Source organism: Lasiodiplodia theobromae, assembly GCF_012971845.1.
Source record: "Lasiodiplodia theobromae strain AM2As chromosome Unknown scaffold_11, whole genome shotgun sequence".
Taxonomy (NCBI): Eukaryota; Fungi; Ascomycota; class Dothideomycetes; order Botryosphaeriales; family Botryosphaeriaceae; genus Lasiodiplodia; species Lasiodiplodia theobromae.
Genome location: NW_023336311.1, coordinates 444,693 through 470,328, shown reverse-complemented (window position 1 = coordinate 470,328; position 25,636 = coordinate 444,693). Strand labels below are relative to the sequence as shown.

General features: G+C 52.8%; 7 protein-coding genes across 7 annotated transcripts; 5 read left to right on the top strand and 2 right to left on the bottom strand.

The window, feature by feature from the left end:
- Window positions 1-1,605: 1,605 nt before the first annotated feature.
- LTHEOB_4260 (uncharacterized protein) lies at window positions 1,606-3,570 on the bottom strand (the record flags this gene model as incomplete). The annotated part of the gene is made up of 1 exon (XM_035513275.1): window positions 1,606-3,570. The coding sequence occupies one exon, from the start codon at window positions 3,568-3,570 to the stop codon at window positions 1,606-1,608; it is 1,965 nt and encodes a 654-aa protein (XP_035374964.1).
- Window positions 3,571-4,460: 890 nt separating this feature from the next.
- Window positions 4,461-5,622, bottom strand: LTHEOB_4259 (Peptidase M35 deuterolysin; the record flags this gene model as incomplete). Its single annotated transcript, XM_035513273.1, has 3 exons — window positions 4,461-4,480; window positions 4,542-5,345; window positions 5,394-5,622. 3 exons carry the CDS (start codon window positions 5,620-5,622, stop codon window positions 4,461-4,463), a joined length of 1,053 nt encoding a protein of 350 aa, XP_035374963.1.
- A 2,206-nt stretch (window positions 5,623-7,828) lies between these two features.
- Window positions 7,829-8,452, top strand: LTHEOB_4258 (uncharacterized protein; the record flags this gene model as incomplete). Its single annotated transcript, XM_035513272.1, has 1 exon — window positions 7,829-8,452. One exon carries the CDS (start codon window positions 7,829-7,831, stop codon window positions 8,450-8,452), a length of 624 nt encoding a protein of 207 aa, XP_035374962.1.
- Window positions 8,453-13,539: 5,087 nt separating this feature from the next.
- LTHEOB_4257 (uncharacterized protein) lies at window positions 13,540-14,892 on the top strand (the record flags this gene model as incomplete). The annotated part of the gene is made up of 2 exons (XM_035513271.1): window positions 13,540-14,767; window positions 14,822-14,892. 2 exons carry the CDS (start codon window positions 13,540-13,542, stop codon window positions 14,890-14,892), a joined length of 1,299 nt encoding a protein of 432 aa, XP_035374961.1.
- A 1,266-nt stretch (window positions 14,893-16,158) lies between these two features.
- On the top strand, window positions 16,159-17,707 carry LTHEOB_4256 (Heme oxygenase; the record flags this gene model as incomplete). Its single annotated transcript, XM_035513270.1, has 2 exons — window positions 16,159-16,289; window positions 16,498-17,707. The coding sequence occupies 2 exons, from the start codon at window positions 16,159-16,161 to the stop codon at window positions 17,705-17,707; spliced, it is 1,341 nt and encodes a 446-aa protein (XP_035374960.1).
- Window positions 17,708-19,309: 1,602 nt separating this feature from the next.
- Window positions 19,310-19,759, top strand: LTHEOB_4255 (O-superfamily protein; the record flags this gene model as incomplete). Its single annotated transcript, XM_035513269.1, has 3 exons — window positions 19,310-19,412; window positions 19,477-19,596; window positions 19,680-19,759. 3 exons carry the CDS (start codon window positions 19,310-19,312, stop codon window positions 19,757-19,759), a joined length of 303 nt encoding a protein of 100 aa, XP_035374959.1.
- Window positions 19,760-20,451: 692 nt separating this feature from the next.
- Window positions 20,452-25,432, top strand: LTHEOB_4254 (uncharacterized protein; the record flags this gene model as incomplete). The annotated part of the gene is made up of 8 exons (XM_035513268.1): window positions 20,452-21,144; window positions 21,195-21,576; window positions 21,886-22,816; window positions 23,112-23,180; window positions 23,236-23,841; window positions 23,913-24,765; window positions 24,834-25,142; window positions 25,217-25,432. The coding sequence occupies 8 exons, from the start codon at window positions 20,452-20,454 to the stop codon at window positions 25,430-25,432; spliced, it is 4,059 nt and encodes a 1,352-aa protein (XP_035374958.1).
- Window positions 25,433-25,636: the final 204 nt, after the last annotated feature.

The window sequence follows — 25,636 nt, the reverse complement described above, 5'->3', positions numbered from 1 at the left end:
ATTGGTAGACTACGAGGCTTTTGTAAGAAACTCTACTTCGAATATGTCGTTTACCTTCCGAAACGGCTGATTCTTTGCTTCGGATCCGAAATACGAAATTTGGCTCTCCTGGTTGATTTCTTCTCCAAAAGTACACTATTCTAATACATGTCTGTATATGCTAAGCGAGAGAGCTATCCTTGAACCGACGAGATGTCTGTATCAGCTCAAACCCATTGTCTGAAGACATTTTCCCTCTAAGCAACGCACCAATCTCACCCGGATGAGACCAGCTCAGCCCTGTCATGACCAGTAACATAGTTGATGCACCAAACCCGTAAAGAAATGCTTCCTGCCGGACAATGTAACCAGCCTGCCCTTGGACGAACTCAATGACCCGAAAAACGCTGCGGACCAGGATAAGAATGCTCACCCCGTACAGTGTTACAAGGTAGTATTCCCACCGACACTGGAGGAGCAGTGCTTCCGAAGTAGGGTGACGCTTCATCCGTCGGTGGAATTGTGCAGCCACTATGATGAATAGGACGAAAAAGACCAGCTGGATGGCGAGGCCGCCAATAATGACTTTCTCCCCGGCCTTTTCCTCTCGCAGGATTCGAGCTACTACCCGATTCCATGCTCCCTCCTACGAAAAGACATTAGAAATATTTCTTAAGTATCATGAAATGTGTCTGACATACCCATCGACTGCACCACAAAAGAGAGAACATCGCCGAATACAAACAACTTGGTAAGCCACCGTCGTCCGATTATAGAATACGACTCCCCATTGGTTAGAGTGATAACGCGGCCCAGAATCATGTATATAGATGCAGCAAAAAGTGCAGGCGGGAGGAGAAGGAGTAGGCTCTGCAAAATGAACGGCGGTAAGGACCAGCAACGGTAGTCTTCGGAGGCTGAAATGGCCCGGGCTGTGTATCCAAAGATTTCAACTGCAACAATATTAGTAGCGCAGTCATAATACAGATTTCCAAAAGTAGTCCTTACAGATGCCGCCAACGATGAAGGCTGTCATGAACCATGCCCTAGAAAGGCACATCTGGGCAAGATGTAGGACAGTTAACAACCCGAACAAAACAACAAAGACGATAGCTGCAACGAAGGACGGCTGGTAGTCGTAGAGCATGAAATATTTGCAAGTAGCCATTTTGAGGAGGTCTGACTTCGATTTCGCTCTGTAGAAATAGTGTTTTTTAGATACTTATACTTAAGAGTACCAACCGTATTTAACGCCAACGTATCCAACGTATTCGACGTATTCAACGTATTTGACTTATCCAACGTATACACCTCGCTAAGCTTTGATAGGAACGGCCTTCATGCTCCACTCTGGGCCACACACATTCAAGTCAAGGATACGAGGTTATATCATCTGTGAGCCAGAATAAGTCTCACGACTGGCATTGGCGAACCAGGATAGGTGCGAAACAATAAATTTCTAAGCTAAAGAGAAGAGTCTGCCGGAACACAGAACCTAGACATTTGCCGAGATTCGCATTCGAAAAAAAATTACTGATTGCGGCGCAAGTCTGAGATGAAAAGTAGAAGCTCTAAAAAAAGTAAGAAAAGAAGGAAGACAGGACATTAACACCTCTCCAACACCTCTCATTTCTCAACATCTCTTCTCATTTCCTCCTGCCCCGCCCTCACGAAGTCTTTCAAACTCTCAAACTCCCTCTCCAACTGCTCCAGCCGTCCCTGCATCCCAGAAACCAACGCATCCTGCTCACCCCGAGCCTCCGCAACTCCCAGCTCCGATTCCACAGTCTCTTCCCGCACCAGCTGCCCTGATCCATCAGCACCAGAAACATCGCCACCGCCGCCGCTCCCTCCATCACCAGCCACACCCGTCCCCACATCCACCCCCAATCCCATCCCCAACCCCCCCTCCCCCTGCCTCGGCGCCGACGTCGGCCCTCCACCCGCACCCTGGCTATGCCCATCCGGCCCGAACCACCTCACCCCCGCCGCCGCCACGCCCCTCCTCTTCCCCGCCATCATCATCGCCGCCGCTGCCCTCTCCACCCCCCGCACCGACGACGGCGGGAACAGCGAAGAAGAAGAAGAAGAAGGACGGTATGATGTAGGAGCAGTGGCAGCGCGCGCAAAAGCACCCTGCTGCACCGCCGCCGGCGTCCGGCCGGGCGACGGGTACGGCGCTTGTCTGTTGCCGCCCCTGTTGTTCTCGCCGAAGAGTGTAGTACGGCTGCTGGGCGCGGTGTTGCTGCGGCGTCTGGTGGATTGTGTTGCTGGGTGCGGGTGCGGGTGCGGGTGCGGCGAGTGGTGATGAGCGGCGGGGCTGAATGGGGCGGCAGGGCTGAAAACCGGTCGAAAGAGCGGCGGCGGCGTTGGGCTGGATTCGATTGTTGATGCTGCTGCTGCTGGTGGACGGATTGTCGTCGACGCGGGGCGGAAGGGGTGGGGAGGGGCGGGGGGAGGGGTGAATGTGGATGCTGTTGGGCTGCATGGCGGCGGCGTTATGGGCGTGCCGATGGGGACGGAGCCGCGGGTCAAGAGGCCGATGTTTGGGTTTGAGTGCTGGTGCTGGTGGGGGTGGTGGGGTTGTTGTTGATGCTGGATGTGTTGTTGCTGAAGTTGTCGAAGATGCTGTTGCTGTTGTTGTATCAGCAGTTGCCGGTGTTGCTGGGCATTTTGCATGTGCTGAATCTGTTGCTGTTGCTGCTGACGCTGCTGGTCGAGCAGTTGGTAGTCCTGCGCGTTTGGAGCTATGTGTGCACCAGGAGGATAGGGGTGGCGTATGCGCGGCGGGCCGAGGTAGTGGCCTGTTTGGCGGTGGAAGGTGACTTCGCCTTGAGTTGGTCCTGGGGACTGCTGAAGCGCCTGTTGCTGAAGCGCTGGAGGATACGGATGCTGGTTGGAGGGGGGAGGCGTCGGAAAAGGCGCATGCTGATAGTTCAGGGATCCAACAGGCTGTGGACTTTGGCTCTGCGCTGGGATCAGAGCCTGAGGATGCGAGTACGTATGCTGATGTCCTTGTCGGACGTGCTGGGGCGATGAGGTGGGCAACCCATGGGGGATCTGCTCGCTGGAACCTGAGGGCTGGCCGACGAGAGGGAAGCCCTCAGGACTAGCATCCAGCTCGGTAAAAGCTTCGTCATGCATGTTATGGATTCTGGAGTAGCGACGGGCAACCGGCGCCGGCAACGACTGTAGGCCCGGCGTGGGCGGGCAAGAAATCGAGGTGCTGCCGATGTCGTCGTTGAAGGGATAGAAGGGGGAAGATGCGGCTGATGCCAGTCCACAATCACTGCCGGAGAAGTCTGTCACCGGGCCGGGCGAGCTGAGGGTAGAGGGGTTGATCGTCTCAAAGGGAGGTGGCGTTGTACAATTAGCAAGCAGAAGGGCACCAAGTTGATCATCCGTGAGGTCGAGTGTAGAAGTTTGTTGGTATTCCGGCTTGAGCACTGGTGAAGCCGATGGTGGGGTTTGCTGTTGAGAGAAGGATGGCACAGGGACGAAGAGATTGGTGGTGTCGTTTGCGCTGCTCTGGCCGGGGCTCGTGGTTGGGATGGCGGCCAAAGGCATGCGGTCCAGCTCGTCGTCGTGCATAGTTTGAGAGACGCTCGGTTTCTGGCCCTGCAAACCTGGTAAACCAAAATAAGAACAGGAAAGAATAAATGAAGGCGAGCATATGACTTGACGGTTGTTTGATGGAAACAGCTGAGAAGCCGATAGAAATAGGAGATTGTTGTCTCTCCTTCAAGCAGGCAGGATTCATCTGAGCCCAAGACAAACGCGCTGATTCTGCCTGATGGCGCGCTGGAACCCGCCGGTCTGAGTTGCTGGCAAGATGGCGTTGGTCGGGACACTGACCGGTCCATGTTTGGTCTCGGGTAACTGCAGAACTTCATCCGCATTGACGTTTTGTTGTCTGGTCAGGCACGTCGCACAGATTAACATCTGAGCCCGAAAGTAGGCCGTAGGGCTGAAGCATTCTGGAAGTCGAAGCTGTGGCGTCATTTCAGCAAGGCACCGATAACACCCATGCACTTGCGATCATCCAGCCACGGGGAAATTGCCTTTTGTGGCGCTTCCGAGCTAACGCAGGGGTTTCACGCAACGCGGCTGCATGCATTGACAGGGCGGTATGACCTCTTGCCTTGTAACCCCGCAATCTTGATAACAAGTGATCTGTGCAATTTGTGCCACCCACCATCTTTAAATGATTGGAGCGGATGCAATGTATATCGTGCATACTACAAGTATTTACCTGATGAGCGATGGATCATCCGATAAGGAGCGTGGCGAATAAATGCAGGTAAGCGAAAGAGTTGACCGGTCGTAAATGATATCATTGCGCAATCTAACCAAGCTATATACAAAAGGCTTGTACATAGAGAAAAGAAGAAAGGAAAATAGTTTATGCTCGGCATCGCTCCCAAAAGGAGGTGAGCATCTTGTCAAGAATTTTGCAGCCCAGAAAATGACCGGTGATGCATTTAGCAGCCAGCGTAGATAGCTGTAAAGAAGTGTTAGCAAAGGTGAACAGCAAATGGCAATTGGACAAGGATGAGACATACCGTTGGCATACAGAGCATAGGTGTCAGCGTTGTTGAGAGCCTGGCTGGCGCTGAGAGCAGTGGCAGCGCTGTAGCCGTAGCCGAGGTCATCAGTGCCCTTGATCTCAGTAAGGTGAGTAGCCTCGTGGAGAGTAGTGGTGGCCTGGTCCTGGGAGTGGCAAGAGCTGGTAAGAGCAGGGAGAGCGCTGTAGTACAGGGGGCAGTTGACGACGATGGACAGCGAGGGGATGGTGTAGGCCAGGACGTTGCTCTCGCAGTAGCCGTAGACGTCAGTGCAGTAGTAGTCCGAGGCACCGCTGGTGGTGCTGCCGCACTCGGAAGCGACCTTGGAGAAGGTGGCGGCGACGGCGCTGCGGGTGCTGGAAGAGGTGGTCTTGAAGTACTCGGAGAACTTGCTGGAGGAGCCGGAGGAAGCGGCCGACGAGGCAGCAAGAGCGAGGCTGCGGCAGTTGGAGAGGGCAGTGCGGGTAGAAGTGCCGCGGGTGCCGGTGCAGTCGGACTGGACGGCAGCACGCTTGCTGAAGTCACGGCGGACCTTGGAGGCCTCGGCGCCGTTGACATTGGCGCTGATCTTGTTGCTCAGGTAGGACAGAGCGCCGGTGAGCTCGGTCGAGTCAGCCTCAGCGTAGGGGATGGCACCCTGGGTGAGGATATCGAAAGCACCACCGGTGCTCAGGTCGTGAGTGGTGCCGAGGTCGAAGGTGACTTCGATGGTCTCACCAGCAGCGAGGCTCTGGAAAGCATCCTCGCTGAGGCTGCTGGTCAGGGTGCGGAGGCGAACACCCTCGAAGCTGACACGGTTCTCTGGATTGTGTTAGTCATGGATTGCAGGGATCATAATGATGGACTTACCAGCAGAGTAGATCTCAGCCTTCTCAACCGCGGCAGAGTCCAAGAAGGAACCGGCCTTGTAGAGCTTGAGGGCAGAGGCACCGGTGTTGGTGACGGTGGCCTTGACCTCGGTGTTGCCGACCATCTCAAGCTTGACATCCAGGGGAGAGTCGCGCTTGTTCAGGTTGAGGGAGACAGCGCTGACCGCGGTGGCCAGGGTGGCAATGGAAAGACCAGTGAAGAACTTCATCTTGGACGGTGGATGAGTGATTAAGCGGAAGAGTAGGCGAGGCTCTGACTGAGTGATCTGGGCTGCTTGATGCTGCTGATGGTGTCACCTGGAGGAAACATGGCGCCTCTTTATAGTGTTTGCGAGCTGTGTGGATGGTAAGTGAGTCCTGATCAGGCGGCTCGACCGGCTTTGGAGCCAAGCGCAAAAGAGCAGTCGGATAGTATGTGTGGAGACGATCATCTGTGGCAAGATAGCAGCTGCAGTGTAAAACTCGCGACCATGAGAGCGGGAAGGTTGGGTTAGACCCATGACACGGAGCGGGGATCATGGCCGTTGGACGCCTTAATCTCCAGGGAAAGTCATGCATGGACTTGGTGGCGGGGAACAACAAACGGCGACTTGAGAACTGTTACATTTCTTAGATGGATAGAGATTTATGGTGGTTTATAGGTGTTGTTCGTATAATTGCTGATGCCATGGCCAGTCAAGAGGCATTGGCAGGCCTTCTTTTCCCTTGGCTACGTATTGGCGAGGACAAGAGTTCTTGGTGATAGTGGAGCGCGGAGGTACAGATTAGCGACGGGGTTGAGGAGCTTTGGGCGTAGCTCGGTGCAATGGCCGTCGATCCGAGAACCCGATAGAGGCAAGAACGGAAGACGGCGCGAGGAAACGGTAATGTTTGTGCGGGTGAAACGCTGACATAACGGCATGCCACGGCCTATAGCGGTGCAACATGGGTAGATAAGAGCAGGCTTCATGGGGGCTGTGGTTGGTGAGAAGAGGCCGGGAGCAGGGCCGGGATGAACAAAAAGGTTGCCGCATGAGGAAGGAGGGGCAGGTGTAGACAAGGACCGGGAGGGTCGTGGGCGGACCTCGCGCGATGCGATGGCTTGGCGGGCGGCATTGTGAGCAGATGGCGGGCCGGAAAACAGAGATGCAGGAGATAAATGGTGTTGGTTGGGCGGAGCGAGTAGCGAAGCCTTGTGGACGGAGCTTGGCATGCGCTCTTGCCTGTTCCGGATTCGTTCCCGCACACCTCGTGAGCTCCGAACCACTCTTTCCTCTATCACCACCACACGCCACCGACGCTCACTGCCATGTTCACAGCCTCGGTGCGACCGCACTGCCAACCGCCTGCCCAAATCAAGGACGCTTGAGCCACTCACCTCAACCTCTGTATCTGGCCTGCAATATGCCCAACTTATCCGCGCGAATCACTGCGCGGAGCCAAGCGATTTGACTCCGTCTTGGCATCTTGGCTGCGATAGAAGACCAGCCTCGACAGGCAGCTCCAATATGCAAGCCGAGCCGGTCGCCGCCTTTCTCTCCGGCACTTCGTATTCGCTGCCAACCTTTCATGCGCTCCGTCGGCCCTGTCCGATGTTTCACTGGTTCCCCTCTTCTGTGGGCCTGCTACCTCACCTTCCCTTTTTGTCTACTTCCTGCGCACGGGCCCCATCTTATACCTATTGCATGCTGTTCTTTTTTTATTGTTTACCTACTTCCATGCCTTCTATTACCTGCTCTTTTAGCCCGTTCCTGCGTCACTCCGCAGCCTCGCTTCACCCCAACCCACGTCTTATCTCGACCTCGCCCACGTCTTAAGCGCTTCTTCTCTTGGCGCCCAGCCTGCGTCCGCCAGCATTATCAGCCCCGCCCATCTCTTTGCTGGCACATCGCTTAAGGAGGTTTTCCCCAGAAGGCTTGGTAGCGCCACCGTCCAAATTTCTCCTCAAGGACATAATTCCATTCCCAGCTAGCTACACGTCATCCGAAAGCCCAGAACTTGAGACCTCGTCGCTTCATCGAACGTCACGGAACACACGGCTGGCTGTTGTTGCCAAGCGCGGCTAGCTTAGGCCTGCCTCTTCGCTCACCCCTCAAAAACCGAGGCAAATAGGAATCCCCCGAACACGGGACAATCTCGATCACCGTAAGTCTGCTGGTTTCCAAACATCTATCATCACTTTCGCACTGCCTAACCCGGAAGCTGAATAGTCTTCACATCCGACAAGCCGGCAACAAGCAATACAAACAACCGACACTCGTCGGAGACCACCGCCTCCCGCCTCAAACCTGCAAGTCACGCAAGCCTCTGGCCACCGCCCTGGGTGACGGGTACTCGACATATCCCCAACTCAAAGCACTTCCGGTGCACCTCAATCTCCTCAATCAATCATCAAACCATCAGCATCATCCACCGTCCTGCACAGCACACCCACCCATGAGCATCCTGAGCAGCCGCCCCTACCTCACCGCCTTCCTCACCCTCTTCGCCCTCACCAGCTACTACTACTACACCGCCACCTGCGTCACATCCACCAAAAACACCATCACCATGGCCGCCACCCCCGACCTCCTCTCCCACCTCCACGTCTCCGCCACTCAATCCTCCACCAACCCCCCCATCCTCACCCTCACCCTCAAAAACACCCACCCCTCCACCGCCATCACCCTGCTCAACTGGGAATCCCCGCTCGACCCCCTCGCCCTCCAGCTCGGCCTCGTCTCCGTCTACCCACTTGAGGGGGACGAGCCCCTCCCGCTGGCCACTATCCAGGTCAGCCGCAAGTTGCCGCCCGGCCGCGACCAGCTCGTCGCGCTGCAGCCCGGCGAGAGCAGGGCGCAGGAGGTCACGCTGCGCGAGCCCGTCGTGCCGTTTAAGAAGGTGGCGGAGGGGCCGGACGGGAAGAAGAAGGTGCGGGTTGTGTGTCGGGGCAGGTGGAAGGCGGTGTGGGTGGCGGCGGGTGTGGAGGAGGTGGGGGACAGTGCGTTGGAGAAGATGGAGGCGGATGAGGGGGCGGTGGGGGGGCAGTGGGAGGCGGAGGGGGTGGAGGTGGAGGTTTGAGGGGGGGATTGACGGGTTGAGTTGGGGAGGAGGGAGAAGTGGAGGGTTGTGGGTTTTGAGGGGGAGTAGTTTTGGAAGGGATTGTGAGAGGTTCACGCTCGTTTGAATGAGGATATGTAAGACACGACTGTCATGTATGTTATCAACACTGTATCTATCAAGTCAAGCCGCTCTTTATGATTTCAAAGATCATGCATAGAGGACACTATTGCACTTGACCACTTTTTCTTCCTATCTACCCGTGTTGGTTCATCCGTTATCATTATCTCAAGCTTTTGGGCGCCAGTCCTTCCGGTGAATGTGGAATGAATAATAACTCATTCGGCTTCAAGCCTCATTGGCAAATGCGGTGCGGGGAAACTTTACTGAGATCTGCTGACTGTTTCCCTTTCTTCTTAAACTATTTCTGCCCTCTTTTATCTTCGGCAGACTTGGTATGCACTTGTAACGGTTGTAAAACAGAAAACTTTTGTATGATACTTTGGGCCGTGGTTTTTTCTGGATATGTTGTGAGTGAAACAAGCATGGAAAGATCTTCAACATTCCGCATAAGTTCTGGGGAAATAAACTGGGGCAAGTTCACGTTGCATGTTGATTGATCCCGAGAATTCCGCAATGTGAATGTGTGCACCGCCGAGATGGAAATAATACGTTGCATGTGCAGTTTCACTTCAACTATGATTCATCTCTGGCAAAGATACCAAAATATTACCTTTGATTTTGGGAAGATAAATATGTGCGTCAACGTCTGAATCCTCTAAAACAGTTGTGAGATTCAAGCCAAAATTAATTTTGCGCTCCAGGCCAAAAACCCGACATGGGGAGGATTTTCTTCACGCTACAGCAGACTTGGTGGTTCTATATTGTGAGCCCAAGCTTACTAGATGCCACTTGCCCTGTCAGAACAGCCTGATCCTGCAGAACCCAACACACTCTCGCGATAAGACCCTAAAAATTCCCAACAAACAAAAATTCTTTCTTGCCACATGTATAAGCAAAACTGAAGAATGCTCAAGAGCTGCGTGAGGCAGAGGCTGTCCCAGCAGGCAAAAAGGCAAAAAGATCGGTATTATGCGACGTGGACAAGATTCGAACTTGCGCGACCGAAGTCATAAGATATCTAATACTGGCTCTAAGGAGCCAGATTCGAGTCTTACCCATTAACCACTCTGGCACCACGCCAATTGGCTGTTGATGTTGTGGAAGCTGCAAAAAACTTTTATGTAGATGCAAAAATTGGTGTTGAAATTGGGAGTGAACCATCGGGGGGTCACTGAGGATTTTTGGGTGACGCCGGTGTTTTCCCGACGCAAGAAGAACGCCAAAATGAAGAGCGCACTCGAAAGATGTGGGCAAGAGCTTGAAAAGCTATTTCGTTAATGGGTTCGGGTTGTGGGGTGAAAAGAAGGGTGTTTCAGGGACCCGAACGCAGTGTGGAACAACAACGCCATAGTAACTTTTCTCGAAACTTTGACAGAGTGATACTGGGCGTATAGAAGAGCATTCTACCAATTTACTTTTGGGCGGCAGGATGTAGTTGTTATGGGGCACTATTTTGAAGCCTGCAGCAGTCGGTCGCACACTTCGCCTCCACTCGCACGGGCCGCTGCCGCTGCGTCAGCGCTTGCCGCAGTCCTGCAACTCTTTCTAGATGAACTACAATAGGTAAACTCTGTTTCAAATATAGCGCATAAATATATAGACTTTAGAGTTACTCTCGCTCTCCAGTCTACAAATTCGTAGTGATCAGTGTTCCATGACTTTGCAGCTTCGAAATGATGTTTTCAGTGTTGCTAGCGGTGTTCATACTAACCTCCCTCGAGGGAGGTTAGGCTATGTGGTAAAAAAAGCATCTTGCCGAAACATTTTCAACTAGGTAGTTCGCATATCAATACTTCCTTCGAGAGTCTATGTACTTCCCATCAAAGTATTTATTCTTTAGCTATTTCTTTTTCTAATTCCTACACAGTACAAAATTTATAACAATCGTTGTCATGCTTTCGGTTGGTCCTTTTGCAGGACTGAGAAACTCTCAAAATTCATCCCCTACTACATCCATCATGTAGGAAGTTCTTCGGATTTCGGAATAATGCATGGAACCTACACGAAAGAAGAATATTTCCAAGAACTTTCCCAACCCTTCGTCCTTGGCAGCCCCGCTTCTTGACCCTACTGCGTAACTGATCCGCAAATCCCGCAGCTGATGAATGAGATTTCCAGTAACCACCAGGCAGCAGCATGCAACTTACCACACGATTCAGGGTGCACGGCAGGTGCGGACCGGCTACCCTCCCCGCTGCGGCGTTAGCACTGCCCCGTTCAGGAAAAAAGCTCGTACTGACACCACATGAAAATGCAGCACTGCTCATTGCTTTGCTTTCTGATTGGTGGTCGAACCACTGGGCGTTGTCTAGACCAGAAGGTGGCTTGGACTGATATGATCCTGCAGTACAGTCCTGCGTAACACCAAGAAACAGAAATAAATACTCAGCCTGATCTCAAACAACGAAGTCATCTCCATCTGCAGAAACAAGCAAGTCTTTTGCCGCTGTCGAGCCTCTAAGTGCAAAACATTCATCGGCGATGATATACCTCTGGTCATACACTGACTATGGAATGGATGAATCCGAAGATATGCCTGACGACCTAGAACCAGGCGGAGAGTGGAAGTGGGAGACGATCAGAAACGTAGACCACAAACGAGAAGGTATTCCATACCACGTCAAGAAGCAAGTTCGGGACAAGAACGATGCTGCAACCTCTCCTACCGGCAAACTTATCTATAATCACTACGTTTGTTTCTCTCACGCTACTATGCAAGTGTTGTGTCCTCTGACATGATGCAGGTTCCTTACTGCCGCATCAAAGACGCCCTGATTGCAAGGATGGTCGGCAGGACGCGTGCAGAGATTATTCCTATTCTGGCTGAGCTGCAAGAGACCTTCAACTTTCATGTGGAGGCGGATCCGTGGGAACATAAACATGCCTTTCATACGTACGTGAACGGCGTGTTTTCGTGGATTGTGAGTATTAACACGAGTTGGCCTGAATATGGTATAATGGGTGTCTAACAAGTTGTGATAAGTGTGACTGGAGCGAGAATATATTCCAAGGGCCACCATTTGGCGATGCCGGAGGTCGCATGATCGATCTAGCGGTAAGAGTCGTTTATGATTTAAGCGGGGCCGAAGCGCTCGTGTAGCATCAAGCTGACAGATTTGTTATCAGACCACTGGGAACAAAGACCTGAATTTCCGGTTGCAAATGGCTGCGCATGGCTTATGGGAAACTCTTGACATAGATGTGGGTGACCACAATGACAATCCTGACCCGAATCATCGAACCATGGACGATTTTGGCAATTATCCGTCAGGACTCGTACATTATTATACGGACGGGACGACATGGGAACCGTTTGTCTCTGAAGACGGGGAGCTCGAGAATTAGATCATGACTTGCTGGTTCGATAATTCAGTCCTTGAACAGAATGATAGCTGTACTCATGTGTACCCTTGTAGTTTGTCTGCATGTTGAAATGATGTGCGCATGCCATAATCGTGATTTTGTATGTCAGTGTGCAAACCAGGCTACGATAAGATCCGATTCTGCGGGAACCAGGCCAAGATTCAACGACAATCAGTTCTATGTTTCGTTGGTACCGCGACGCCATCTCGACTGACAGAAACTTTGAAAGGATGTGAGGGGGACTGCCATGCAGCCGAATCATCCGGTCTTTCCTGAGTCAATGACGAAAAGTTCAGCGGGTACCTCACTTACTCATGATCCTGGCGACAGCATGGCCAAGGATTGTCGAAACTCGTGATGCGTCATTTAGCACACCACTGCCACCGTCTGATTATCTTTGTTGCGGCTGAAGATAGAGTCCATTGACCGGCAGGGCAGGTCACCTGCCTGTATGTGAGCGTAAGCAAACCATAGACTTCTTCTTCTGCTATGCAGACGGTCGGTTCCGCTCCTTCCGTTCCTCAAGACCAGATATCGAGAACAACAGTAAGTACACTCTCCTGGTTGGGATTGCCTCGTGCATGGAGCCAAGGAAGTTCAAGTACATATGTACTGTGTGTCGTCGCTCTTATTGTATCTTCATGGTGATAAATCCGCGCTTAGCGCGCCAAATTAAGCGTTCAAAGCCGTACAAGGATATGTATTGTGTCGATCATCTCCATTACCCCCCTCGAGAGCATTGCCTACGTGTGCGGCACAGCAACATCATGCAACGGAGTAAGCGATAATCACCGCGCGGTATGTTCCCATTGGCTCCACGCTCGTAAGGCACCACAGCCTTGCTGCATCTGACTGGCATTGCATACCTACAAAAAGTTAGTGCACATAGATATATCTACCTCAGCACTCAAATTGGGTTCGCTTGCGACCTTCAAGGGCCGGCCCGTACTGATTAAACGCTTGTCATGCACTCGCGTCAAAATAGGCGCTTACGCCGATTTCGCGACGTGATTGGGAGAGGATGAGGCCTGAACCCCACTTTAGCCAAAGAAAGCCACTCATTGGCCCATACGTAAAGGTGGCACCCTTCCCCTCGGTGTAGGCGCAGCGAAATGATCTCCTGTCGGTGTAGTCTCAGCGATAGAGCCTGCCACATTTCTGCACTCAAACCCCCCATAAGCACGGTCGCTGCCAGTATGAGCTCGCGCAAGCGGGCGCGAGCAAAACAACCCCAGCGCAATCCCATTTCTAAGCCCACCAAGCCTGATCGTAGCAAGCAGCAAAGTAAGAACCTTGCCGGTCTTTTCCTCTTACCGCACCACTCAAACACGTGCTAACCCATGTATCCAGAGTGGGCAAGACGTCTGACTAAGCCAGTAAGACAGAGTCGCCGCATTCTGGGGTTGCCGGTGGAATTCCCGGACGGCCTCGTGACTTCACCCCGTTTCAGGCAGGTTAGTATGCCGACTGCAGCATTAAACCTTCTATTTCTTGTCATCAGTATTAACTAGTGGGATATGTAGCGACTACAGCCAGCCAATAGTCCATCTTGTAGCAGTCGTACCGAAAGCTGGGTACTGCAAACACCTTTGCCGAAGAAGATCAGCCAGTCAAGAAGCATCATGGCCCCTCGCGAGAACACAACAAGACCTTCGCAAGGAAGGAAATCTGTTCAGGCATCAGATCAGAATTTTCAGAGCAGCTCGGGGAATGGGACCTCAAAATCGACCAACAAGACCAATCGCTCACAAGCCTCGACCAGAACTGCCAAGGACAAAGACTGGGCTCAAACACTCCAAGATGGTTACAGGGAAGGAAACAAATGGTTCCGTTTCTTCAAAAATAAAGAAGACTTGCGAAGATTCGGCAAAACCAAGGATTGCCTAGCTAAAAAGAGTGAGGACTTGTTGAAGCAGTTAAGGAGGAGAAGACGGGAACACAAAGACCCTCGGTACCAGCTACATACACTCGAGACTAAGCTGGGACGATTGAAACGCAAGCCCGAAGCTAACATTTTCCACGAGTTGGAAGACCTTGTCTGCCCTGCAGCAGAAGGTCTAGCAGACATTCATGTCGACGACCCCGAGCTGGAAGAGAGGTACCTTGATCTTGCTGAGGGTTGGGGAGAGCAATGGGATAAACGGATACCGATGCTTGATAGACCACCGCCGAGCCCCGACTACTTCGTTGGCTTTTCTCGCAATGCCTTCTTACCCGATCAGCGCGACGAGCTCGACAGGAACGCCAACGCGACCACGACGTTTAAAGCGACAAGTCTCGTGTGCCTTCCTTTCCTCACATGCGAAGCGAAGGCACTGGATGTGTTTGAAGTTGCCGAAAGTCAAAATTGTTGGAGCATGTTCATTGCTGTCCGCGCCACGGTCAAGCTCTTCGAGATTGCCAATTTGCAAGACGACATTAACCGGGAGATTCTGGCATTTTCAGTTGGCTATAACCAGAGGGACGTGGAAGTTCATGCTTACTATCCCATTTTGGACAAAGACTGTACCAAAATCTTCCGCCGAGAGATACTTTCCAACTCTTTGATGCCCAGCCGAAACTCTAACGATCCATGGAAGGCGTTGGATCTGGTTCGAAATGTGTATGAGATCTGGGCACCGGAACACCTCGACCGTGTGCGCAAGGCCATCGATGCCATCTCTCAAAGGACTATTTCTTCAAGCACGAAAGTCGGGTCGGCCGCGGAGGCACCGTCCGAGTTGGCGAGCTCTGCGTCAGACTCTCATTCTTCGAGCACGGAAGTCCCGTCAGACGCGAGATCACGACCGCGATCGTCGAGTGCTGCATCAGGGGCGTCAAAGAAGCGGCGTCTCGAGGACCAACCTGCTGGTGAGCCTAGCGGGAGAAAGTTAAGATCAAGTACAACTGCACAAAAACCCACAGGAAGCACAGGCATGTCGTTTGACGCGGGTGCCCTCAGTTTGGAGGAAAGTTTGGAGGAAAGCATCGAGTAGATATCAAGTCTTTTAAGCAGGCTTTGCAGTTACGTTCCCCAGCTTTGTAATTAATTCCCCCATTTTTTTTCTCTGCTCATCACGATCGGTTCTAGCGCTCTTCACCTTAGTTTTCACTTCTGCTTGAAGCGTCTCGACTAGGCTGCGAAGAGTTTTATCATCCGCTAGTACGCCGATGGCTTCGAATTGTTTTCTCACTGTCTCCCGCAAATGGGAGACGAGACCTGATATTTGGGGGATGTTGGCGTACTTCTGGCCAGAGAAGAATGCAAAGTCACAGAAATTACTTCGGAATGTATATATTTAGGCATTTGAAAAGCATGATTAATGATAAGTCGATAAGGGCAGATTGTGGATGAAAAATGTTCCTGAGTTATGGCGTAACACTCGTTGCGGAACAGTGATTGGCCATGTAACATTTGTCGGGTGATTTCAGGCATGGAAAAGCATTTTGCGCAGTTTATTGGTTGGCAGGACTCGGCTTTTGCATGTCGAGGTCGGTCGCACAAATTTGAAACATCTGCACCTTGACCGACGTTTTCCGCAGCAGGGACTACACCACTCGCACAACAGCATGATCCCGAAGGCTGACTCGTGGCATGTGGTCAAGTGCTCAGCTGTCACATTTTGTGCACCGCAACGAAAAACGCCAGACCGCAGGCCAGGCTGTGCACGATAACTGTCTCTCTATATTTGGTTTATCCGCGTCCGATCGCGACAGTAGTTCTGCGCTCGAGCGGTGGGCAGCCAGATCGAGCGGAGAATAGGCAGGAACCAGGATGGCGATCTCCCGACGCTCGCCACGGCGTTCTGCGGTGCGGCGAGTAAGTTTAAGCATGGCGCTTTTCTCGGGTCCTGTGATCGGACGCAGGTTGATCTGACTTCATCTGTACCCTGCCCCACTGTGACATCTGATGTCCCCACCGTTCATCAGCAGTTCGTTACTCGTTGCGGAGCTCCCCAGATCAAAGCTTGCGAAGCGGCAACTGCGATTTCGCAGTGGCGGCAACGACGACGATGGCGCCTTGTCTGAGCGAGGACTGGGCCAGGCCAGGCCCGGGCCGCCACCGGTTCGCACGCGCGTAACGAAGACCGAACCGCGCCTGCCGCTTTTTTGTCCTACACCAGCCAGAAACGTCACAACCAGACGCCTCAGTTAGCAGCCTCCTCGTGCCCGCGCGGCTATGGCTCACGCTTGCGCCATCTGCACCCGCCAGTCCTGATTTGCTTTTCCATGGCAACCAGGCTCCACCGCCGCCTGGTCAGATGCCGCGCTTTACTCCATCACGAGCTCCCTCGTCCTCTTTAACTCCGAGTTCGCAGCTGCCTGCCCCATTTTCCCCGCTCACTCTCCCTTTCAAAACCACCTCGAGGCTGCAAAGCAAGGGACATCGACTGTGCGACCAACCACCCAAGTTCTTCAGCCCTGTTCCACTGGGACCATGACGAACGAGAGCGCCCCTCAGCCAGCGGCGGGTGCTACAAGGCCCTTGCTGTCCCACGAAATTAATACAGCCACGAGGTAGCGTCAACCACCAACCCGCGCCCAAGAAAAAAGCAAAAAGACGGAACAGACTCTGACTTACGCTCTCCGCGCCTCTACAGGTCGATTCATACCAAGCTCAACAAGCTCATCACCGCGCGCCTGCCTCTCGCTCTCCCCCCACACTCCGCCTCACCGCGCATTTACGCTTATGGCCTCCTACACTTTGCCCACGTCTACCTGACGTTCGAATCAGCATGGCAAGACTTGATCAACCACGCGCCGGCAACCTACAACAACCCGGCCCTCTCCTCGCTCCTCGAGGACCCATGGGTCTCCGTCACCACGCCTCCCTCCTCTAGCAGCGCCAGCGGCACCACCTCGTCTTCCTCCACCGCGACCCCCGCCTCGCCCTCCTCCCCCAACGCCGACGCGAACGACAACGACCCCCTCGACCCCGCCCTCCTCACCTTCCTCCGCACACTCCTGCCCGCCGGGCTGCCTCGCAGCAAGCGGCTGCGCCGCGACCTGGCAGCCTTGCTGGGCCTGCGTCCTGTCGAGCTGGACGTGCGCCTCGCGACGGCGGGCTACCCTGGCAACGGGCGCGTCGCCGCCTACGCCGCGCACATCCGCCGCGCGGTCGCCGCGCGCCCGCACGTGCTGATCGCGTACGCGTGGGTCATGTACATGGCCGTGTTCGCGGGCGGGCGCTGGATCCGCGGACAGCTTGCGTCGGGGGGACGGGAGTTTTGGGAGGGTGGTGATGTCATCGACGACTCCGAGACCGACAAGACGACGGATGGCGGCAACACCAACGACGACAAAGAGGGCGGTGGTGCAAGGAAGGCGCCAGGCATCAACTTCGACACGCTCGGCGACCGCGGCCTCGCCTTCTTCAGCTTTGACGGCGCGCACGACGGCGAGGACATCAAGGCCGCGTTCAAGGCGCGCTTGGAGGACGCCGAGGCCCTGCTGTCGCCGCGGCAGCGCGCCGAGGTCGTCGCGGAGGCGCATGCCATTTTCGAGTGGAGCATCGCGCTCGTCGAGGAGCTGGATGAGCTGCTTGACACCCCGGATGCGGACGCCATGCCGAAGCCGCTGAAGGGACATGGCAGGCCGGCGCCGGTGTCGGAGAAGGAGAAGATGATGGAGAAGGGAGGAGCGGAGGCGATGGCTCCGGCTGCCCGGCAGCAGGGCAACAAGGACTGGGTAAGGCAGGGTGGAAGTATTGCCGGGGCCTTGGTTGTCTTGGGGGGAGTGTATTGGTGGGCGGCGTACTGCCTCGGCACGGTGCTGAGGGAGGGATGGCATGAGGGATGGGCGGGCTTGTGAGCCGTCTGTCTGTCCCATGTCAGCGATTTCTTATTCTTTCCTATTATGGTCTGGGTCTTCGGGTTCTTTGGGTTTCCTGAGCGTTAGCTCTCCTGCATTCTGTTCAGCGCTTGGGCACCTGTGCTCACAGCTTTTCACATCAGCGGTCTTTTTCTTTTTTTTCCTTTTCTTTTCTTGGGACGGTACTTGCATGGCATCGGGGCATATTGACATTCATGATTGGACTGGTCAGCGAGATTGATTGAGTCAGCGATAGAACCAGATGGGAGATTGAGACCCGCGTTACTAGTCACACAAACGCTCAACAGTTTGGTGAGAGGAGACGAGGGGAGGCGATAGTTTGCAACACATGCGCGATACCCCGAAGAGGTTCTTTGCAGGTACTAGGATTAGAGGCTAATTCGATTTCTCGTGTTTCTTTGAGGATGGTAATGCTTGTTCGTGCAGGTCTTGGTGGTGCTCCTCTCTCCTGGGGGTTGGTCTTACTACAGCGGGGTTGCCACAGCTGAAGGCTCGCGTGGAGAACAGTAAGGCAACTATGCCTCAGCTATTTCTTGAAATGGTAGCATATGTGGGTAGTTGAAGCTGTCGTCCGGACGAGAAGGTGACATGAGCAAGAAACGAGTCCACGCTAGCCAAGGGCTGCGAGGCGAGATTGTATTCTCTGCTGATGATTCTCTCTGGACAAGAGCTGCGGGGTTCTTGACGTTGCACGCAGTGGACTGATGAAGGTTGCACTTGCCCCCGTCGTCGTCATGCATCAACCAATGGTGGAGTCGTTCGAGTTACTCGAAATATCTTTTCGTGAGCGTCCGAAGAAAATCCACGAGTCTCATAGCAGACTCTTGTTGGTTGACAAAACCCATCACCTTACCGCAGACATTAGTGCTTATTGCCCATTGCAGGAAATTATGTTCAAGGTTCTGCAGTCAAATGTTGCGGTGCTGGTGAAGCATTGGCTGATGCCTACGATACCCGAGCAGATCTTCCCCACATCGATCAAGTGCAACGTCCGAATGGGGTACAGATTCGAGCACTCGGACCAATCTCCGGCCTTCCCGAGCCCTTTCGCCCCCCAATGCTCCACAGTTGCACGGCCGGCCTTATACTTCCAACAGCCATTTGAGGTACGGTTCGTGTTCCTTCCGCCCCCACAAAGCATCCTTCCGGTCAAGCAGACACTGCGAAACGCGTCAGACATTACGGTTGCACCGCCCGCGTCCCCACGTGCCTGGAGCCTGTCGTGAACTGCCGCGGTGAGCCGATGCCCTAACCAACATACCGATGGGGATGATATTCAGAAGTGGTTTCCCAATTCGGACGGGCCTTCGCTGAGAAGCGTCAAGATCATCCCTGTTCATGACTGCTGTGAAGGATTCTGCGACTCCACAGACGACGACAGCACATACAGAATGTCTCAAGCAGAGAGTAATGCAATTAGAATTTGGAACGGGACATGGGTGGTGAATTGGTGTATAAAAGCTCTGCCCATTTCGTCCGATAGCAATCACATCAGCGCCCTACCAACTCACGTCAACAAGCCACTCCATCCAATTCATCCTTCCAGACTTCTTCTAGAAGACTTCTTTCCAAGCCACCAAAATGCAGTTCAAGTTCGCTCTCATCTCCCTCTTCGCCGCCCTGGCCATCGCCGCCCCCGAGGTCGCCTCCCCCGAGCTCGAGAAGAGGTGCACTGCGAACGGCGGTACGTTCCTACCAAGACACATCCATTTGTAATATCGTTGAGCTGACTCTGGACTCGTGTTTAGGCTCCTGCACCCAGCTGAGCCAGTGCTGCAGCGGCAACTGCGAGTACGACTCTTCCATTGGCCTTGTCTGCAAGGCCGCCCGCAAGTTCAAGATGGAGAAGAGGTGCACTGCCAACGGCGGTAAGTCAGCTCATTTACCATTCTCCATTTTCTTGATGGATATTCCCATTACTTTTTGAACAGTCGCTAATTTGGAACCGCAGGCTCCTGCACTCAGCTCAGCCAGTGCTGCAGTGGTAACTGCGAGTACGACTCGTCCATCGGTCTCGTCTGCAAGCCTTAGAGTGGGATACGGGGTTGCGGAACTCAAGTGTTTGGGCCCCGCTGTTAAGCTGGGAGATGTTTTACGGCGGCGGCAAACGCGTTCGTTCTTCGAAACTTCTTGGCCTAGCCAAAATGCTGAATAAATAACGAAAATGGATGATCTTCTCTAAATGCGCTGGCAACTGTTTGATCTGCAATGGGGCTGTGTGATGTTGTAGCCAATGGTTGTGATGCTTAGCCGCCTGCTGTGCCGCAAACACCTCTACAAAATACTCGGCGGCTATCTCCACAACAGCAGCTCGCGTTGCTCACTTTCCCCAAGTCTTGCTAACAATCAAAAATGGCCAAACCATACTCTGAAGAGGAGCGAAAAAAGGGCCGACAATTGATAAATGACATTTGGTTCGAAAATGGAGGGATGACACCCGAAAGACGCGAACAGCTTCGGACGAACGCGTCTGAACGAGGTACCCTGAAACAGATACAAAGTCTGCGACGCAAGCTGAGTAACTTAACGAAACGGTTCGTATCCTTGACTGCCGTCCCTGTCAATGCTGAAATTCATTCTCGAACAGTGTGGTCGATGATCTTTACTCAACAGATACGCGCTTCGTATACGAGCTTATCCAGAATGCCGAGGACAACAGTTACGAGCGTGCCGCTTCCCGAGGGCAAAGTCCCTTTCTCAAGTTCAGCTTATACCCTGGCAAAATGGTAATCGACTCAAACGAGGATGGCTTCTCTCCCAAGAACCTCGTCGCTATCTGCAGCACGGATCAAAGCACGAAGACAAAAAAGCAAGGGTACATTGGCGAGAAGGGAATTGGTTTCAAGTCCGTCTTCAAAGTCGCCAAAAAAGTGCACATCCAGTCCGAGCCTTATTCCTTCTCGTTCACCTACTCCCGCGACTCTCACGACGATGAAGACGGGCTTGGTATGGTGACTCCAATCCAGGAGAGATACTATGACCTACCCGAAAACGTCCAGACGAGGTTCACACTGACGCTCCTTGCACAATCCGACTTCGAGAAGCGGGTTGAGGATTTGAACGACATCCCAGAAAGTTTGCTTCTTTTCTTGACCAAACTCCGGAAACTGAGGCTGCAGATCCACAACCCATCAGGAAACGTGACTGAGATCATATACTCCTATCGGCGTGACGAGAAGCCAGGACTTGATGTCATTGTCAAACAGAAATTGACCAATGGGGAGCTTGACTCAGAGCGTGAGAGTCTGTATCGGGTTTCGAAACGAGTTGTTACGGGCCTGCCGTACGACGGAAAGCGGGAAGGCATAGACCAGGCAACTGTGGTACTAGCTTTCCCAGTGGACAAGATAGGACATCCAGTCCTCGAAAATCAGCACTTGTTTGCCTTTTTGCCGCTCCGGCATGTGGGCTTCCAGGTAATACAGATCCTATTCCCACTATGCCACGCAACTAACGGGTCTCGCAGTTTCTGATACAATCAGACTTTGTCACTCAGGCGAGTCGTGAGGACATCTTTCACTCTCCCAGGAACGAGGCTCTTCTCCGTGGCGTAGCAGAAACATTCCGACAGGCAGTTTTGAGCTTCTGCAAAGACGAAATCATGCAATACGAGTGGATGGAATACCTTCCGCCCGACACAGTGGCAGATAAATTCTGGAAAAAGCTGAGACCCTTGATCGTCGACCTTCTGAGGAATGAACGGATTGTGAGGACAAGGAGTGGAAAATTCTACCAACCTGCACAGCTTTGCTGGCTTCCAGACGATTGTAAGGACCCGAGCGGAAACCCGCTTCTCTCGGATCTTGAGCAAGAAATCTACTTGGATGTTGGTTATCCTGAGGATAACTGTAAGCTCCTGGATCCTTTGGGCACTAAGCTGATCAGGTGGAACCATCTGGTTGACCGGTTGGCGGCTGACGTGGACGGGCCGAGTTCTAAGATGAGATCACGGGATACCGATAAGCAGTGGCATACAAGAATCGCACGTCTATTCTCAAAACCATTGACGGATGGCCAGACGAGCTCACTAGCCCAAGAAATACGTGGACGTTTGAGATCGTTGCCTCTGGTGCCATTAAGAGGAGGCAAGTGGGGAGCAGGTGCGAGTGAGATATACTTTACCTCAGCAGGCCATGGAGAAATTCCAACGGATCTAGATCAAGACTTCGTTTCCGAGGAGGCCATCAAAGATCATTCCCGAAAAAAGTTCTTCACTCTCCTTGGAGTCAAGGAATGTAATGTCAAGCAAGTCTTGCAATGGATCCGCCAGAAATACGAGGGACCATTAAACACATTGGCCATGAAAAATTCGATTGAGCACTTACGATACTTCTTCTGGAACCTCCCGGGAGGAGAGGAATCTCTTGGATTTGACGTACGCATTGTCGGTTCCGATGGCTCCATTCTACGACCAGACGAGATCTATCTTCCAGACGCCTTGGATGAGTACAGTGCCGCAAATCTCTTCGAGCCCGTGGATGTATCTACTGAAGGGTTTCCAGCAAAGTTCCTCCCAATCAAGTATTTACACGCAGAGTCTGAGCATGCACGCCATCATGGGATGTCGTGGAGGGACTGGCTCGAGAAAATTGTCGGTATCCCACGTATTCCAAGATTGACTTGCAACTCCGGCCTCACTGAAGACTTCCGATACATTATGAAACATCGTCCAGACAAGCTTCTCGGTCTCCTTCAAAAACACTGGTCTCAATATGAATCGATAATACCCTCGGTGAGCGATAAGCTGAGAGTATGCGAGGTTCCCATGGAAACAGGAAACTTAAAGTTTCTTGAGGGAGCCTACCTTCCTTTACCGAGATTGAAGGAATTGGTCAAGGAAATTCCAAGGAGTGGGCTCATTTTCGTCCAGCTTCCTGAGAGAATTCGGGACGAAGATGAGGGCAAATGGATTTTCCTCAAGCAATTGGGGGTGCGGTTCAGCGATGATCTGGTATTCTACAGGTTGATGCTTTCCACAATTGCCTCAAATCGAGAACTCACTAGAGACGTTATTGAGGCCTCTGTTTTCAACATATACAGCGGCATCACGAGAAACTGTCGCACGGATGAAGATATCACCAAGATCAGGTAAGCTGAACTTCCCCAGTTGAATGTGCCATGCTTAATAGAATAGGGAATTTTTCCAATCAAAGAAGCTCGTTTTCGTTCCCGGTTCTGAGGATACACAATATAGTTGGCATAAGTTGAGCTCATGCGTCTGGCATGGGCCGGCATGGCTCGAGTCGACTCCAAGCATCAGCTCGCGGTCGAAGTATGCGACTGTAGGACAGTTGTTTAAGGCATTTCTACTACTTCGAAATGCAGATTGGACGGACTGCATCAATGAGCTCAAAACAATGCGGATGCAAGGGGTGAAAGACAGGCCAAAGGCGGGGGAGATATACACCCATCTATCCAAAACGACCGAAATTCACGACAACGCGTCGATCCGGTGAGTATCATCTAAAAGAAAAGTATTGAAATGCGACTATAACTGAAAACTACAGGGAAAATCTCGAGGAGCATGAATTGATATATGTCTCGCTCAAACAGGCATGGTTTCCTCTGTCCACATGCATCTGGGCTGATGGTAGCATCGAGGTCCCGCACAAACATTCCATCTGCACGGAATATAGGTCTCTGGAGGATTTCTTCTGCTCCAGGCTACATGTCCCAAGACCAGACGCCCCCATGCTTGTCGACGCTATCGAAGGAATTACAAAATTCCATTTCGAACCAGATCTAATGGATTCATTGGTAGAGATTTTCATGGCGATAAGCGAAATGAACCCAGAGTATGAGGAGCTGTCGCGCTTGGCATCCATGGAGTTTTTGCCTGTGCAGCTTCCGAATGGAGATCTGAAGCTCGTCAAGCCCCTCTACAACTTTTCTGTGGTAGACCGGACGGGATATGGTGAGGCATTCGAGGGAAAAGCCGAATTGCTTTACCTCTCTCCAACGGAGGTCCACTCCTGCAGAAAACTGCTTATTGGACTTGGTCTTCTGAATAAACTGATGTCTAAAGCGGTCACGGAGACTACGACTGCTGAACACGGCATCCCAAACCCAGGACTAACGAGGAATTTCCAGCTGAAAGCATATGCACTCTTCAGGTATGTTTATACAATCATCTTCCTATGAGTTTATTATTTATGAGTTGTAGGTGCGCAGTACATTTCAACAGTCGCAAGGCAAAAGGAAAGGATAAATCCTTGTACAAACTCCTCCAGACCGCCACGGTCCACATCAGTCACTACATTTCGAAGTCACTTAGCCTGAAGCAGGGGCCTACAGTCTACACCGTTGAAGACCTGGAGGCGAATTTTCATATGGATGTTGTTGATGACCATTTGATGCTCTACGTACCAGCAGAAAAACAGAAGATGGAAGCGTGCTACCTCGAGGAACTCCCGAAGCATATTTTCAACTTCTTTGAAATCTCAGATGAAGCTGCAGAGGCAGTGCTGATCAAGATTCTCGGGAGTAGCAGCCTTGAAATGGTTGACAATGTCCTTGAGAAGGCGGGGATAGTCGAGGTCAAAGGGGTTTATCGGCCTGTTGACGGCGATATTTCAATTGCACGCGTGAGGACTGACAGCGTCCTGGACACACGAACGCAGCAGCCGCCCAACCGTGCTAACGGAGCGAGGTCCACCCCGCGTCAGAATACAACAGCTCATACGCACGCCGCCGACATCGACCTTCCCGACTCTCGAAACGATGAGCGTGACAACGCTGAAGACATAGTCTCTGACTGGCGGCGATCGCTGAGAACCCACTCTCCTGGTTCTCAGATCTTTGAATCAATAGAGCAGCCTGTCGAAAACGCCGCGTATGCTGCTCTGCTGGATCGCCTCATCGGTACCGCCAGGAACGCATACATCCCCCTCTGCGACTCCGCTTCCCACTGCTTCTGCTCTCACACACCCGAACTCGCAGTTTTTAACTGCTCCGATTACCACATCGACTATCCGTCCATCTTCACCATGCGTTCTCTCGACCGCGACAGAAGAGTCGGCGCCGCAGGTGAACTTTTCGTAAGTCCCAACCTCTACCTGAAACAGCAATCCGCATGGCTAACCCGTACTCCCCCCCCCCTTACAAGGTCGTCGAGCTCCTCCGCCACCTCGATCTCCCCAACTTCAGCGCCACCGCCAACTGGCTCAGCACACTCCGCAAGGAAGCGCGCGTGTGCAACAACTACTCCACGCTCGAGCCCTGGAACGGTGCAGAGACCTCGGACATCGTGTACCACGACACAGAGGGCGCATTCACCGCGCAGCTGCGCGAGAAGGGATACCTCGAAGACGGCATAACGGACGTCACCGACAATCCGACCTACTACATCGAGGTCAAGACGACGACGAGGGGGTGCGAGGAGCCGCTGTTCATGAGCGGCGCACAGTATGCGCGGGTGAGTGTTCGGCCTACAAGTAACGTCTTGTGTGTCGTGAATGGGACTGTGGCTGACGTGAAGCGGTGGCACAGATGCAGAGGATGGCGCTCATGCCGGGGACGCCGGCGGCGGAGGTGTATGTCTTGGTTCGGGTGTTCAATTTGGAGCGGGAGGATGTGGGGTTGAGGGTCTATGTTGACCCGGATAGGTACAGGCTTGCGGGGGCGCTGGCGTTCAGTGTTGATACTTGGATTGTGAAGCCGGACGTGTCGCAACCGCTTCCGGGGCGGATTGTCGATCTGAGTTAAGCGAAACAGGTAAATCTTGGATTGTGGTATGGAATGGATCTTTGCTTCTGATTATCCGTGAATAGTGGTAACGTGGTGCTTGAAATGGTCTAATCAAGTAAACCCCTTCTGGCAGTTGCATCCCTCATATGGACAAGAGAAGATCCCTGGATTTACAGATTGTGTTATCTAGTATGGCATGTGGTCTTTATGGTATCTGAAATG